Genomic DNA, 16,483 nt, shown 5'->3' with positions numbered 1-16,483 from the left:
GTGAGATTAGAAACCTCATTCACAATCACTTCTTTCGATATGATGAGATATAATAGTCTCAAATCTCATTACATATCCTAAGATAGTGTCCTCAAAATCTCACAAAATTCGTTCTTATTCCCAAATACAATTTCTTGATTTCAATCAATATAACAGTAATTAAAATCATCCATAATGATCGCCCTTCTCTTATTTACTAAGCCAACTCGCATATAAATTTGACTCCATCCTCATACTTTCTGGCCTATAAGCAACATCCGACAAAATATTTCATCCCGTCAGTCTCTACCTCACACCATACCACTTCAAATTCATTGTCCCTATATTCCCCTTGTACTTCAACCTTGAGCAGACATAATTCCCCTGATGTCATTTACAGTATCCCCACCCCTCCAATCCCTATCCTGAAAAACATCTCACCTTCTGTTTCTATTCCAGTCAGGATATCATCCTGATCTAACCATGTTTCACTTATTTCAGCTACTTGCAGGAAAATAAACTCAATCAATGAAACAATGTTATTGTCCTTATTTGTGACAGTCCTGACATTCACAACTAAGCAGAGAGATTCATTTCTTGGCCTATAACCAAGAAGATGCAAAGCATGTGAAATAAGCAAAGCCAGCTAAAGTAGATGATATTTGAACAGATAACTCATATTTTCATACATAAAAGTTGCATAGCAGCTACACTGTATAATTCAGACCTGGTCAAAAGATTAAATTCTGGATAACAAGAAGAGAATTCTCATTGAGAATAGGATAATAAAAAGTTATCAATACCAGACCTCCATGGAGTCTAAAGACTCATCGCTGGAAGAAAACACTGTTACACATAAAGCACATCAGATCATGCTTTAAACTAATTCGATGTATCTGCATTCACTACAATGTCAGGCAAAGCATTCTGCTGACAAACCACTTTCCTTGCAAAGAATCCTTATGCTCCTGCTTACACCCTTCTAGGTATGTAACCCTTATTCTACCCTGTTCCTCCCATTCTACGAAAATTTCATCCACATTAATCTGGTAACAACGCTTTACCAACTTAAATGTCTCAGTCATATCCCTTCTCTTCCTCCTATTCACAAAGGCTTTGAAAACTTTATTCTCTTAATCTGTCCTCATATCCCACATCCTAAAGACCAGTTACAACCTTAGTCTTCTCTGGAACCATTCCAACATATCCTTATCACCATGAAAACCAGAGGACAAATCTGTGCACAATAATCCATATGAGACCTATTTATACAAGTTACAGTCCTTTGCATTGTTATCATAATTTGATGCGATGTCTTGAACTTGTGCAATGTGATCTTTGAACTTCAGATCCTTGTCTACCATCACTCCAATGTCTCTTATCTTGTCAATTTCCTCCAAAATTACCTACCAAATGTATACTTTGCATCCAATTGTTATCTATAAATTTCAGAACCTTACACTTGAATTGAAATTGTTGTTGGAATATTTTCAACTTGGTTATATTATCAATTAAAGATGCCAAGAAATTATATTCTTGATTTAATCCTTTATCCAAACGTAAGCAAACAAATTTTGCACCTGAAGTAATTTCAGGACTGGGGCAACTCGTATATAGAATTTAATGACTTCATAACACTTGTCATAGTATAAGGCAAGTGTTGTGAAGGCATTAACTTCACAATCTATCTATCTTTATATTAACTATAATACTAATCATTATGGGAAGGGTCACTAGCCAGACTGGTTTTGACCTTTATTGAGGTCTCATCAGTGGAAACCAGACCCAGAGGTAATACCAAGGTTGAAATAATGCAGAAGTCATATTTCCATATATAAGTAGCCAAAAGGTGTCATTTGGCCAACAACTATCTCTAATCCATAGTATTTTAATAATAAGGTGTGACACCTTTTGGCTACTTGCATATGGAAATATGAGTTCTGCATTACTTCAACTGCATTACTTGGTATCACCTCTGGGTCTGGCTCCTGCTGATGAGAACTCAATAAAGGTCAAAACTGGTCTGGGTTGTGACCCTTCCTCAGTACCGTCGACTGGGTATAGCATAGAGGCAGTTTGCCTCAAGGAGCAGCTTAATAAAGACACTCATCCAGCCATATTGTGGTAGGCATGTCGCTTTTTCCAAGCTTAAACTGATTAAAAATTATTTGTGAACAGCAATGACCCAAGAAAGATTGGTTGGTCTAGCAACTATATTGATAGAGGTGGAGATATCTTATAATTTAAATTTAGAAGAGCTTATAAACAGTTTTATTGTGCGATATCCCCGAAGAGCAAACATTTCATTAATATTATTATGTAATTGTTTTGTGTTAATGTTTCTCTTGTAATGAAAAAAAAGTAGCAAGTGGAGATTTTCATATATTTTTGCCTTATAATCCATCAAGGGCGATATTTAATTGTTTACCTCAGGGCATGATCTAATCTGGCAACGCCCCTGCCCTTCCTATAGCACATAGCATTATACGTGTCTATAAGGATATGTGCTTTGCATTATGGGATACTAAGACAAGCGATGTGAAGTGATTAGCCTCTATATACGAGTTGCCATGAAAATACTTCAGGTGCACAATTTGTTTGCTTACACTTCGATAAAGGATTAAACCAAGAATATAATTTCTTGGCATCTTTAATTTACTTGACTTGAAAGTTTCATACTGTTGTTCACCCATTCAATCTACTCAAGTCCCCCCTGTAACAACATCTGCTTGATTCCTAATCACTCTCTTCATTTTTGCATCATCTCCAAATAGTTGTATATCACCAGTTAAACGTATCCCAATATCATCAATATATAAATTAAATAACAATGGTACCAAAACTGACAATACACTCCAAATGACTTTCCTCTTTCAAGATACCCTTCCCCCATACAAAACTTGCTGATACTTATCTGATTGCCATTCACCTATGCAACTCACTAGTCCATAATCCAATCCCATCTGCTTCAGTTTAGTGACAAACTTGTGGTGTGGCAAAAGTACTTGCAATATCAAAATATACTACTATACACCCTCTGTCCAAAAAGAAACCGAACTTTTCGAAAATAGAAGAAACTAGTGGTGTTATCTATTTTATCTTTTTGTTGTCGAAAGTGGCAACCTTCGTTAGTGTTGCGCCAACTGTTTATGACATCTGTTTTATTATAAGCCGAGTTATAGTGCCAAGAATGAAGATGTGTTTTGACGAACAGTCAGTCATCACGATATTCATGTCGTATTCGACGAATTCTCACTATCAATCGCTTCAAAACTTCGAGATAAAATTCACCATTGACTGTTTGGCCATGCGGAATGAATTCTTTGTGGATAATGCCCTTAGAATCGTAGAAAAATCAGCATAGTCTTTATTGACTTCTCCAAGCAACTTTTTTTTCGGATGCCCCTCTTCTGGTGGTCTCCATTCAGCACTCTGGTGCTTTGTTTCAGGCTCATACTCAAAATACATGTTTCCTCACCAGTAACGATCATTTCAAGGAAGTCTGAGTCCTTACAAGCAGCTTTAATGAGGTCCTTGCTGTGTTCAATTCGAAACATTTTTTGGTCGTCAGTCAACTTGTGGGGAACAAATTACGAATTCAATTTACGAAGGCCCCAAACTCTCAGTCAAAATGTTGTGCACAGTTGATTTTGGAATCTCCAATTCATCTTCAATCAATCATGGATGATTTAGGGTTTTCTTTGATGAAATCATGCACTTTTTGGATGTTAACTTCACTCGGTCCAGTTTTTGGACAGTCCAGATCGTCCTCAAGTTTTTGGATGACCACTTTGAAATCGCTTAACCCACTTGTAAACTTGAGTATGGGATAATCATTCATCACCGTATGCTTTTTGATGCATTTTGGTAAAATGTTTACCAAGTTTAACACAAAAGTCAATCGCAGCGATTGACTCATTTTCCGACCGTTCGTCAAAACACACCGTCACTCTTGGCACTATAACTCAGCTTCTAATGAAACAAATGTCATAAACAGTTGACACAACACTAATGAAGATTGCTGCTTTTGACAGCAAAAAGATACAACAGATGGCACCACTAGTTTCTTATATTTTTGAAAAGTTTGGTTTCTTTTTGGACAGAGGGTGTATATGCATCTCTTTTTTCCAACACATTTGTGACCTTGTTATAGTACATATGCAAGTTTGTAAAACACAACCTCCTTTTAACAAACACATGCCAACAAGCACAAAGAAAACCGCTCTTATCAACCCATTTTTGTGCCATATATCTCACCAACCTATCTAATACCTTAACTACAACTCCAGCTATGCAGATTAGCTTATAATATGCTGCCTTAGCCTTATCATGTTTGTGAAGTGGAACAATTTTGCCTTCCATCAACTTCTTTTGGACTTGTGCTGTTGCAAGACTCTTATTAAACAAGTAGATCATGACTCTTGCTAAATTACTTAACATTTGGCTTACTCAACTTCTCATATACTTCTTACTCACTCACCATTCTGATTTCACAATGAAGATGACACATCCTTTTGAGGAAGAGAAATTTGCAGAAGAATGAGATGGCTTCAGGACAAACAGGGGCTTTGAGGATTAGATTTTTACTCTAAGTCTTAACTGATAATGAATATAAACAAGGATCTGTCTTTAAGTTTTGTAATCTGGAAAAGGGATATGATAAAGTGACAAGAGAAAAGCTGGTCAAAGCACTACATTTATACAGTATAATTCGACATTATATGCTAAACTTAATTTGTAAGCAAGCAATTATTATTATTATTATTTTCCAGCATCTCCATGGAGTCCTGAGACTCATTGTGAAAGATCCAAATTAACCAATAGACACACAAATCCTATCATACCTGTCCTTGAATCCATTCACCATCAGGGAACTCACAACCAATTCTGGCAATCCATTCCACTCACTCACTCACCACTCTCCATGCAAAAAATCTGGTCCACGCACCCTTAACCACACTCTTAAGCCACTTCTAGATGGTCTCTAGGTTCTCTGGCTGTTTGTCATGAAAATTTTAGCTTGCATCAATTTCATAAAACCCCTTTAATATCTTAAAAGTTTCTATCATATCCCCTCTTTTCTGCCTATCAACTAAACTTTATAACCCACAAATCTTCAACCTACCCTCGCAAGGGGTATTCAACAGACCTGTCACCATCCTGGTCATTTCTGAATCTTTTCAACCACCTTCTGATCCCCAAGAAACCCGGGTGACCAAGTCTGTGCACAGTAGTAAAGATGTGGGCAAATTATAGCCTTATAAAGAGGGATAATAACTTCCATATCTTTACTTGTTAGCATGTTTTTCCAACATCCAAGTAATCCTTTGAGCTGTTTTACCAACTTTTGCAATATGCCCTCTAAACTTTCCCTTTGATATACAAGTAGTGGCCCTAGTACCAAACCCTGAGGTACTCCACTAGTCACCCTCATTCTCCTAGATTCCACTCCACCATATGCTATTCTCCGGTGTGTGTCTGTCTGTCAACCTTTCCCCTATCCATGCTACTAGCCACATATCCATTCCCATTTGTTCCAGCTTTTGTAATAGTTTTCCATGTGGTATTTTGTCAAATGCCTTGGCAAAGTCGAATGGTGTCATGGTGTACCCATGACACTGCTCGACTCTGCCAAGTGATCTCCAACCACTTGCCATGCACCACTGACATCCTTTCCTTGTAGTGTCTCAAGCCATGGCACTGTTCCAAGATGACTCTTGAGTCTCCTTTATCAAACTTTATTATAAAATATTACAAATTTCATGCATTCGCCATTTACAATGTGCTCTGGTAATGAATTTTGGAACTACTTTCTTAACCCCCCACCTCAGACATCACTTATGCATGATGCACAATGTATTCCTGCAAAGTTCAGCAGCATTTGAATCACCGAATGGCACTCCACAAGGACTTAAAAATTGGGATGCTTTTAATTTTGATCACCCTGTAGCTAGTAGGATGAAATGAGTAAAATATTTTCAGGGATGATAGAGAAAAAAGAATGGATGAAGGATGGGATATTGCTGCTGATGATGAATTGCAAAAAAAGAGAGTAGGAGATCATCTGGAAGTCAGTGATAATATTTCATTAAGGGCATGGTGTGAGATATAGGTGAGCAGGACAAAATATACAACTGGTTTCTGGTACAGATCAGGGAAGAATGTAGAAAGTATGCATCAGCAAATAAGCTCAATGAGTACAGGGCAAGAAATTATTATGGGAGGGACTTCAACTATGCAAACATAGTTGAAGTCCCAATTGAACTGAATAATTAATTACAGAAATAATTACCTAAGACAACACAGATTTTAATTACCATGGATTTAAGAGTGCAGGATCTAGTAACTACATCAGAGGATTTATCTGTAACCAAGATGACCACATTGCCATCAACTGGTGAGAGTGATTGTATAGTCTTGACCTGGGAAGCAACTCAATGTGGAATTATCAGTTAATAGGGATATACTGTGGAACTAAAGAGCTGGCAATTGCTTACAGTTGCTAGCTCTTTAATTTAAGCTGGCAATCCAGGAAATTGCTTGGAGCAAAGTCATTGCATGGAAAATGGGTTTAAGGGAAGAAACAGCAAACTGCATACCTAGAGTCAGAGGATAAATCAAGTGGGAGTTAAATGAAAGAAAAGCATCATTAAGCAGAAGCTACAAAAAAAAAAAAATAATAATAATAATGAATAAATAAAAATAAAATATTTGTACAGTGAATTTAAAGAGAAAGGTGTTCAAAGGCACCTGAGTAGTACAAAGCACCAGAAGAATGACTAGTATGATAAGAAAGGCAAAATCAGAGTATGAGAGGAAATTAGAGGTGCAAGCCAATAGTAATTCCAAAGAGTTATTTCCTTGTAATGAAATTAAAAGGACGAATGATTATGAAAGAATAATTTTGATGAATGCTGTAGAGAGGTAAATGAATCAGATGAAACTGTTGAGGTAGGGTATATCATCCAGATGGAGATATCTCAGTAACACGAGAGGGCAAGGGCCTATATGAAAATAGAAACATAAACTAGAGATGCATATGATATTACAAAACTTGGATGTAAATACAGATATGGAGATAGATGATGCACCAGATCAAGTGCTACAAGAAGGTGCTATAGATAATGTTGCACAATGAGCACAAAATCTCTAAGAATTTTTATCGACATAAGGAATTTTTTTAAAAATCAAAATGAATCATAGACAGTTCTTTTCGACTCTTTTCTATTCTCTATGTTTATTAAATTAGACTGTACTAGAAGCTGGCTTGCAGACAAATCTCAAACCCATATTACATTGATGGTACTGGATTGTAGGAAGTTACGGGATTATGGATTTTGCAGTGATTATAGACAGAGTTAAAGTACTGAAGGCAAGGGTCGGCAAAATAGCTCAGTCTTAATAATCTGTTCATTAGTTGAAATTAGCAATGTTCTTAAAAACTGTACAATGCTGTCAACAATTTTTTTTTTCACCATAAAACCATCTATTAATTCAAATATTGCATAATAATTCCGAGGTTGAGGAACAAACTGACATATGGAGATGGGAATTGTTCTCTCTCTTCACTGTACACAAATTTAGTCACCTGGGTTTCTTAGTGAATGAGGGGATGAAAGAGGACACAGAGATCAGTGAGAGGTCTGCAGAATACTTTCCATGAGGAAAACTGAAGACAGGTAGGATGTGTGCGTGTGTGCTACAAAGTTAAGTTGACAGTCAGAAAATATGAGACATGATAGAAACTTATAAGTTACTAAAGAATTCTATAAAATTGATACAAAAGAAATTTTTCGGTATATGATGCATTTGAAAGTGAAGATTCACCCTGGAAGTTGTGTAAGGGTGTGTTAATAAAGATGTGTTGAAAGTTTTTTCCACTTGGTTATACTATAAATTAAAGATTACAAGAAATTATATTCTTGGCTTAATCCTTTATCCAAGTATAAACAAACAAAGTTTGCGTATGAAGTAACTTCACGACTGGGTAACTCATATATAGAGGCTAATGACTTCACATTGCTTGCACCAGTATCCCATAATGCAAAGTACATATCCTTATAGACATGCATAATTCTATGCATTATGGGGTCACTACTCAGACTATATTCGACTTGACTGATGTGAAAAAGTGAAGGGATGCTCATCATAGGCCTAGAATAGTTAGTATAGGAGTGCAAGAAAACCTGATAGTATTAGGAGAGAGAGAGAAAGCCAGATAGATAGTATGAGAGAGAGAAGGCCTCAGCTCTTTTATATCCTCATATAGCCAAAGGCTATCAGTCTTCCTTTTTCACCAATCTCATACAGATAGACAAACAAAAGACCAATTGAAACTTAAGCACAAAGATGGTTGATACTCAGGTGGTTAGCCTTATCTGAGTTAACCACCTTGAGTTGGCCTTCTCTGCCTGGGATTGCTCTCCAGGCATCCCTGCAATTGACTATAAGACCACATTGAATTAAGAGCATAGAACTATTTATAAAACATCTCATAGCAAGAATAGACAGAATTTTATCTCCCCCGCCCCCAGTGAAAACTGCATCACGTAGGTAATCTATACCATCTAGTCAAAAATTTGATATCTCCTAGAATGCTTCTTGCTAAATACAAAAATTGTCTGACTGAACAATAAAATTTCCACAGTACAATATTATAATGCATTTGGATGTCATATTGCTGGTTTTCAAATCCATGTTTCTGTCTAACCTTCCATTAATGGTATTTCAGTTCATTAATTATAAAATTCAAAGTTCTCTTCCCATTGCTGGGATGTTCATTATAAGTAATGGAAAGCCCACCACATTACATAATCTGTTCCAAACACACAGGACAAAAGGGCAGCTGTAGAATGTGTGTTCTACTGTTTGATTCATAACAGATTTCAGAGATTGGATCTCCGATGTTAAAGTATTTGATGCTATTGACTGGAAGGCAGCCATATGCAATTCTCCAAGCAAGACTCCTCCTGTTAGGGTATCCTTGGAACTTCAATAAGTTATGAAACAAAGTATTGTTGTCAGTACCCAACAGTGGAAGTTTGCGTTGAAAGAGATTAAAGATTTCTTTATACCAAATTTTACTTTTTTTGCAATGGAAAGAATGTCAATGCCAGAGTGTTGTAGTAATCGAGAGTTAAGCACAGAGTGTTATAGTATTCAGGAACAATCTCAGCTTTTGGACCTTTATAATCATTAAATCCAAATAGGGAAAGATGAAAACAGGTAGTACAGGAGAAGGTCTGCACATGTGTAATTGGTCTGCAATATTTTATGCATTTTTGATGCTGTATTGCTTAAATAGCAGAATTTTAAGACTGGAAACCTGAATCCTCCTTTGAGAGTTGAAAAAATTCCTTTTTAATTTCTTGGTATCAGCTGGACCAAAAAAACTGCACAGGCTTACTATATATTTCTTTTCTTCAGCTTCTGTGATGTCGGTAATATTTATTATGTACAACTTACCGAATATTACCAGTTCTTGATCTCATAATATTGGGTAAGTGGAGAAGGAAATTCCAAATGTAATGAAGGATTCTTTCTCTCTCAGGGATTAGTCCAAAGGGAATGCCTCCAAGATCCCACTTTTGAAAAACTTTTAATTTTGTCTCGTCTGCATTAGCAGTTAATCTGCTGATCTTGCTGAATTTTCAAAATACTAAAGAGATATATATGGAATCATTATCCTCCAAAGTGCCCACTACATCATCAATATATGCTAATACCTTATTTTCCTTCCTATTTGAAGGAACTGTTATTCCTCACACAGCATGTATATTGTTGACTTCTTATAAGAAAGGTTCAAGAACCAATGTGAAGAGCAGTGGACTAAGAGGGTAACCTTGTTTGACTCCTTTTCAAATTCTGACCAAGTCTGACAGGAACCCATTAACTAGGAAGCAAGTAGTGGAATTGGCATAGGATCCTCTGATAATAGATAGCAGCTATTTATCTACACTAATTTGCTGGAGGATGTGGAACAGAAGACATTATCAAATGCTTGAGTAAAGTCTGCTGATAGCACTGACATCAACTGCTTTTTTTGTATTAACCAAGTAGATTAGATCATGTAGCAGAATACACCTGTGTGTTTTTAATTATGTATCTCATTCCCACTTTAAGCTTGTTATTGATAATGTGGAAAAATATTTTGTAGTCACTATTAAATAGAGAAATAGGTTTCCAGCTGCTAATTAAGGTGTAATCTCTATTAGGTTTTGGAATGAGGATGGTATGGCTTGCTACAAATTCACTTGGTAAATGTCCTAATGAGAAAAAAGAATTAAATAGTATAACTGGAACTGGGGGGGGGGGGGGAAATAACCCAGGCCTCACAGTAAAGTTCTATATCTAGACCATCAGGTCCTAGGGATTTTCTTGTCTGGTATTCTTTATAGGCTGTGGTAACTTCTTCAGATGTTGTAATGGGTCTGGGAAGCCCATCTTGGATATGAACAGGAAAGCCATTAATCTTCCAAGAGTTGTAATTTCCAACAGTAATATAGTCTTCAGACTTCTGAAAGGAGTCGAGGATCTCTTGAGTGGTGGATATGTCTTCAAGTCCTTTCTTTGGGGAATTTAGTGAATTGTCTATTGAAGAATGCAGCTGAAGGTCTATCTGCTAAGTGCTGCTGTATTTTTATCTTAAAATTTCTTTCTTCTACTTGTTTCTGCTTTTCCACTTCTATCTCTATGTTACTGCTTCTAATGATATAAAATGGTTTGTTACAAATTCTCATTTGTATCAAACCATTGTGTTTGTTTGTTACAAAACAGCTTCTCTCTTTATACAGGTCTTTTCAACTTTTTTTCTTTTGATATTGCCTGTTCCTTTCCCCATTACATCATATTCTCTTTATTGCTTGTTTCAATTTTAACTACATATCCCAATTCCAGGTAACATTATTCCAATTTGAACAGAGGGTCTGGAATTTGGTTGAAGTCTACATGGTCCAGAACTGATCTCTACTTGTTCCATGCAGTGGAACTTAAATAGAACTGGATTATGATCCATTGATGTCAAGATGTTGTATCTGAATTATCCTATTTATAAGGGAAGAAGAGATATTTGATCAAGAGGGGTACCAATACCTTGATTCATGTACGTGTAAGCCTGGAGATTAAGATTGTGAATCCTCCATATGTCTACTAGTTCAGCATCTTCAAGACATGTTTTTAACTGTGCATATCCCACTTTTCCACTCTTGGAAAAGTGGGATATGCACACTTCTATTTTGTCTAGTAGGGTTTTCAATACAATTCCAATCTCCAGCTGCTATGATGTAGTGGACACTGTATAAATATCTCTCCAATTCCTCAAAGAATTTTCGTTTAACTCTTCCAGTGGATGGAGAATTAACATTTATAAACCTTATTACACATCCACAGTATTTCCAGTCTATTTTCAAGATTCTCCCCTCTGCATTCCTTTGGATAATGCAGAATGACCCGGGGGGGGGGGGGCTAATAAGAACACTTACTCCATCCCTGTTAAATCTTCCAAAGCTCCAATAAGAAAGAAGTGGATATCTTTCTGTTAAAGTTTTTATATCTTTGTATCTGCAGAAATATGTTACTTAGAGAAAGAAAAACCTGATATTATGGCATAGCATAAGTTTCCATACAGTTTCTTGTTTAATTTGCTTCTGGAATTCTCGTATGTTTATTGAGGCAATGCAGAAAGAAGATGCTATGATTAATGAAGTGTCACTGGTAAGTCTCTAACTTCTAAATTTTGGATGAACTCGATGAGGTCTTCGATCTGTGAAGTAGCAGATTGTGTAGCCTGCTTCTTGTAAACTGTTTATCAGTTTTTTTTTACGGTTGTTTTCCATTAGTTCAATTTCATGCCAATGGTTCTTGATTTGGAAGCTAGTTATTTTCTTTTCATGTAAATGATAATTATACTGAGAAAACTTTGAATCAGTAAACTTTATTACATTTTCTTTAATTGTATCTCTCTCTCTTTATTAGCATGAGATGGTTCTTCATAGTTCATAAACTCTTCTGAGCCTGAAGAGTTTTCATTTGATGATACACAACTTTCTCCATGTTCATATTTTTTTATTACTTTTTCTTTTAGATATATGTAGTTCCTTTTTTTAATTTTTTTTCGTTTATCCTCAAATTTTTTTTTATTAATTCATCTTTCCTTTTTGATGATCTTATCTGCATATTAAGTTCTTTTGGCTATTTTATTTGCTTTTCTGTTTCTTTTCTAGTTTCTCCTTATAGAAGTGTCAGTTTTTGCATTTCTTCTTGTATCTGTTCAGTTGTTAGGTTCAATATTGGTAATTTCAATTGATGTTCTTCTATCTGTATTTGACTGGGAAAGTGGTTCCTGCAAAACTAGAATTTTGGGACTAATTTCTAGCCGATTTGATTGCACGCTTTTTCTGATTTTACCAAATGTAGTTTGTTTACAAGCACCGTCTTTACTAGACTGAATTGGAAGATCCAGGAACGCTTCATTATGCCTCTGATATATATGGTGTTCTAATTGGTTCTACCGGTGCTCCCATTCTTTCAGCAAAAGTTCTAAAAGGACAAGTGTTAACATGGTGTTCAGAACTTTTGCATTTCTGACAAGGTTTGAGACACTGATTAGCAGTATGTCCCATCTTCATGCATTTAGATTAGGGGCAATTACCACCCAAGTGATTGTATGAACCACAATGCAGGTGCTGCCTTTGTACTCCAGGATAGTTTACCATAACCTCCTAGATGAGTCTTTGACTCCATGAGGTCTTGTTTAATAATAATAATAATAATAATAATAATAATAACTCGAGTTGTACCAATATTGACAAAATTTGGCACAGGTATCTTCATATCCATTGTGAAGATGACATCACCAGAAAACCAGTCCAGTTTGAATCTTTACCTGATAAACCCTTCTGTATGTTACTAATCTTAAACCATTTTGAGAATGTCTGTCTGTTATAAGAATTTCATTACTGTTCTCTATATATTCCATTGGAAATCTTTCAATTTTTACTGTTTTTACCTGGTTCCCAATCATTACAGGAATAACTGTGCTGCCATCGAAAGTAAAATCCAGTAATAGTTTGTGCCTCGTTTCCACATCTTCAACTACAATTAAATATTTCCCTCCACCATACAGGGTGAGAGAATTAATCTTTTTAGCAACAACTATCTCTTTTAAAATGTTAGTCACTTCTCTTGCTTCTTCATGTCCTGGATTTTCAATTCCTAGAGTTCGCATCCTTGGAGGAACTGGTACCATTCTCTCAGGTGTTGAAAAAGATTAAACCCTCTGTGTTTGATTGTAAGGGGGGGGGGGACTTTCAGTCATAAGACTAAGAATTAAATAATTCCGTGATATAGAAATAATTCTACGTTCCAGAAAATGCTCTATTTGAGCTACTATAAAATGGCAGCCATGATACCACCAAAAGTAATCCCTTAATGCAGATTTTAACTGCATACCAGCAATCATAATAAATCATAATATTTGCTTTAAAAAAAAAAAGTGATAGTGGGGTCAAAATCACTACTAGCACCAGTAAAATAAAACCAAAGTGAAAAACAAATAAATGAAAACCAAAGTATCTTCAGTGAGAGCCAGACACAGAAGTGATAGAAGGTTGAAGTAGCACAGAAGAAATACTTCCATATACAAGCAGCCAAAAGATGTTACACCTTATTACCAAACTACTCTGGATAAGAGATAGATGGTAGAAGTTTTTCCACTTGGTTCTACTATAAATTAAAGATGCCAAGAAATTATATTCTTGGTTTAATCCTTTATCCAAGTGTAAACACACAAAGTTTGCACATGGATTAACTTTACGACTGGGTAATTCAGGTACAGAGGCTTGGATAAAGGATTAAACCATGAATATAATTTCTTGGCATCTTTATAATTTATAGTATAACCCAGTGGAAAAGCTTTCAACATCTATCTATAATCCAGAGTATTTTAGTAATACTTTTAGTAACACCTTTAGGCTACTTGTATATGGAAATATGACTTCTGCATTACTTCAACCTTAGTATCACTTATGAGTCTGGCTCCCGCTGATCAGACTTTAATAAAGGTGAAAAACCGGTCTGAACAGTGACTCTTCCCACAGTGCATAGCATTATGCATGTCTGTAAGGATATGTGCTTTTTATTATGAGATAATAGGGCAAGTGATGTGAAGTCATTAGTCTCTATATACAAGAAGTCCAGTCGTGAACTTATTTCATACACAAACTTTGTTTGCTTACACTTCTATTGCATTAGTCTTATGTACTGGTAGCTCAGCAGCATTTTTTTCCATTCTTCTCTTCTGTTTTCTTTCCTCTTTATTTCATAGTATGTTTTTAGTCCAGTGCTTGGTTTTATAATAAATTTAGTTTAATCCTTTATCCAAGTGTAGGCAAACAAAGTTTGTGCCTGAAAATATCTTCAGGACTGAGGCAAGGTAGTACATCAGTTGGCAACTCGTAGCAAAGGTGGACCAAGCTCTCATCTCTCCTTGTCTTAGTATCTCCCATAATGCAAAGCACATCTCCTTGCAGACATGTATAATGCTATGCCTTAAGGGAAGGGCCACTACCCAGACCAGTTTCAACCTTTATTAAGGTCTCGTCAGTGGGAGGCAGACCACCCAGAAATGGTGATACCAAGGCAGAAGCAATGGAGAGGTCATATTTCACTTGGGATGTTATCATTTCCTGGGTTTAAGTGTCTTTAAGTGCTTTTTCAAACTCGTCTTTTATTATTGATGGTCCACTAGTGACCAGCTTCTGTGTCATTTTCTTCCTCCTGTTCTTCTCCTTGATACATGTGTTCAAGATATTTTTTCCATTCTTGAAATATTTCTTCAGAATAAATAATTAGTTAATATTTTTTTATTAATTATTAATAAATAATTAATAAACAATTCTCATCTATTAAGGCATTATTATGTGTGGTCTTTTTCAGTTTGTTGCTCATTTTTGTTATTTGATTATAAGCTGTTTCTAGATTTCCTTTATTAAACAGATCCTCTGTCTTTTTACATTCTTCATAAACGTATTCTTCTTTTGATTACTTACATTTTCTTGTTATCAGATTTTTTAATTTCTTGTATTTTTTTTTCTGTTCTGCTTTTTCTATATTCTTGTATTGCCTCCTTTCCTCCATGAAATCTAATATTTCTTCAATTATCCATGGTTTTCTTATATTTCGCTCTTCTCTTCCTAGTATTTTGTTAACTAGGTTTTAGGATTGTCTTTTGATTCCACTTATCATTGTTTGTGTTTTCTTTTGCATTTTTCGCATTAGTTTTTGGTGGTTCCTGGAATTGTTTTTTAGTGTATTCACTTTTTAGTATCAATGTGTTGATTAACTTTTATATCAATGACATTGTCAATGGATTTCAGGGGGGAAAGGATATTCAGGGGGGAGAGGGAAAGGTTATTAGTAATAGTGCAGATGTACAAATGAATGGGGATGTCGGTTTAATGCAGCAAAATATAAAGTTTTGAAGTTTGGGATACATCGATGGGAGGCTGCACACTTGATTGGAGGAGCTGTACTGGAGGAAGTAGGGGAAATAAGAGATCTGGGAGTGATGATTGATAGAAATCTGAAATTCAGGGAACATATTGCAAAGGTGGTGAAGGTGACCCAAAGGATTGCTGCAATACTGAGAAGGAAGCTGACCTACAGAGATAAGAGTTATCATTCCGTAGTATAAGACCCTGATCAGACCACACTTTGACTATTGTTCTTAAATTTGGTCCCCAGGATTTGAAGGGGATAAATTAACTTTGAAAAGGGTACAGAGGTAGATAACAAAGATTGGTTTCAGGACTGTACAGTATTAGTTATGAGGATCGGCAGAGGGAATGTGGACTGTAGAGTTTGGTAGATAGAAGAAGGAGAGGTGATATGATAGAGACTTTTAAACTGTTGAGAGGTAGCTACAGGGTTGATACTGGGGAGTTCTTTCGCTTGTTGAAAGCAGGAAGGAGTGATGACAAGGGACCATACCTGGAAGTTATGAAAGGAAGCTATGAGCAAGAAGGTGAGGCATGGTTTCTTTGCATGGAGGGTCGGTGAACTGTGGAATGCATTGCCTGATAGAGTGGTGAGAGCAAGAACGGTTAATGAGTTCAAGGAATGGTATGATAGACTATGTTTCTTAGGAAGGACCTCCTACGAGTCTTGACTCCATGGAGACCTGAATAATAATAATATGTTAATACAAGGTTGTGGTGTTACTATCAACATCTGCTCCTGGGAAGGCTTTACTAAATTTTGGGGGGGGGGGTGGGGGGGGGGGGGGGTGGGGGGGGGGGGGGGTGGGGGGGGGGGGGGGTGGGGGGGGGGGGGGGTGGGGGGGGGGGGGGGTGGGGGGGGGGGGGGGTGGGGGGGGGGGGGGGTGGGGGGGGGGGGGGGTGGGGGGGGGGGGGGGTGGGGGGGGGGGGGGGTGGGGGGGGGGGGGGGTGGGGGGGGGGGGGGGTGGGGGGGGGGGGGGGTGGGGGGGGGGGGGGGTGGGGGGGGGGGG

General features: G+C 36.8%; 1 protein-coding gene across 1 annotated transcript in view; it reads right to left on the bottom strand.

Moving 5' to 3' along the window:
• The window catches only part of LOC150100817 (uncharacterized), a 975,156-nt gene that overhangs the window by 595,300 nt on the left and 363,373 nt on the right, over positions 1 to 16,483 (bottom strand). Inside the window, exon 15 of the mRNA XM_090401910.1 lies at positions 10,315 to 10,546. Coding sequence (XP_090258036.1) covers positions 10,315 to 10,546 — 232 coding nt within the window. The remainder of the gene's footprint in view (positions 1 to 10,314; positions 10,547 to 16,483) is intronic.

The sequence above is a fragment of the Typopeltis vanoorti genome, chromosome 12, assembly GCF_054136105.1.
Source record: "Typopeltis vanoorti isolate ZY-2024b chromosome 12, IOZ_Tvanoo_1.0, whole genome shotgun sequence".
Classification (NCBI taxonomy): Eukaryota; Metazoa; Arthropoda; class Arachnida; order Uropygi; family Thelyphonidae; genus Typopeltis; species Typopeltis vanoorti.
This window is presented reverse-complemented; position numbering and strand designations above follow the sequence as displayed.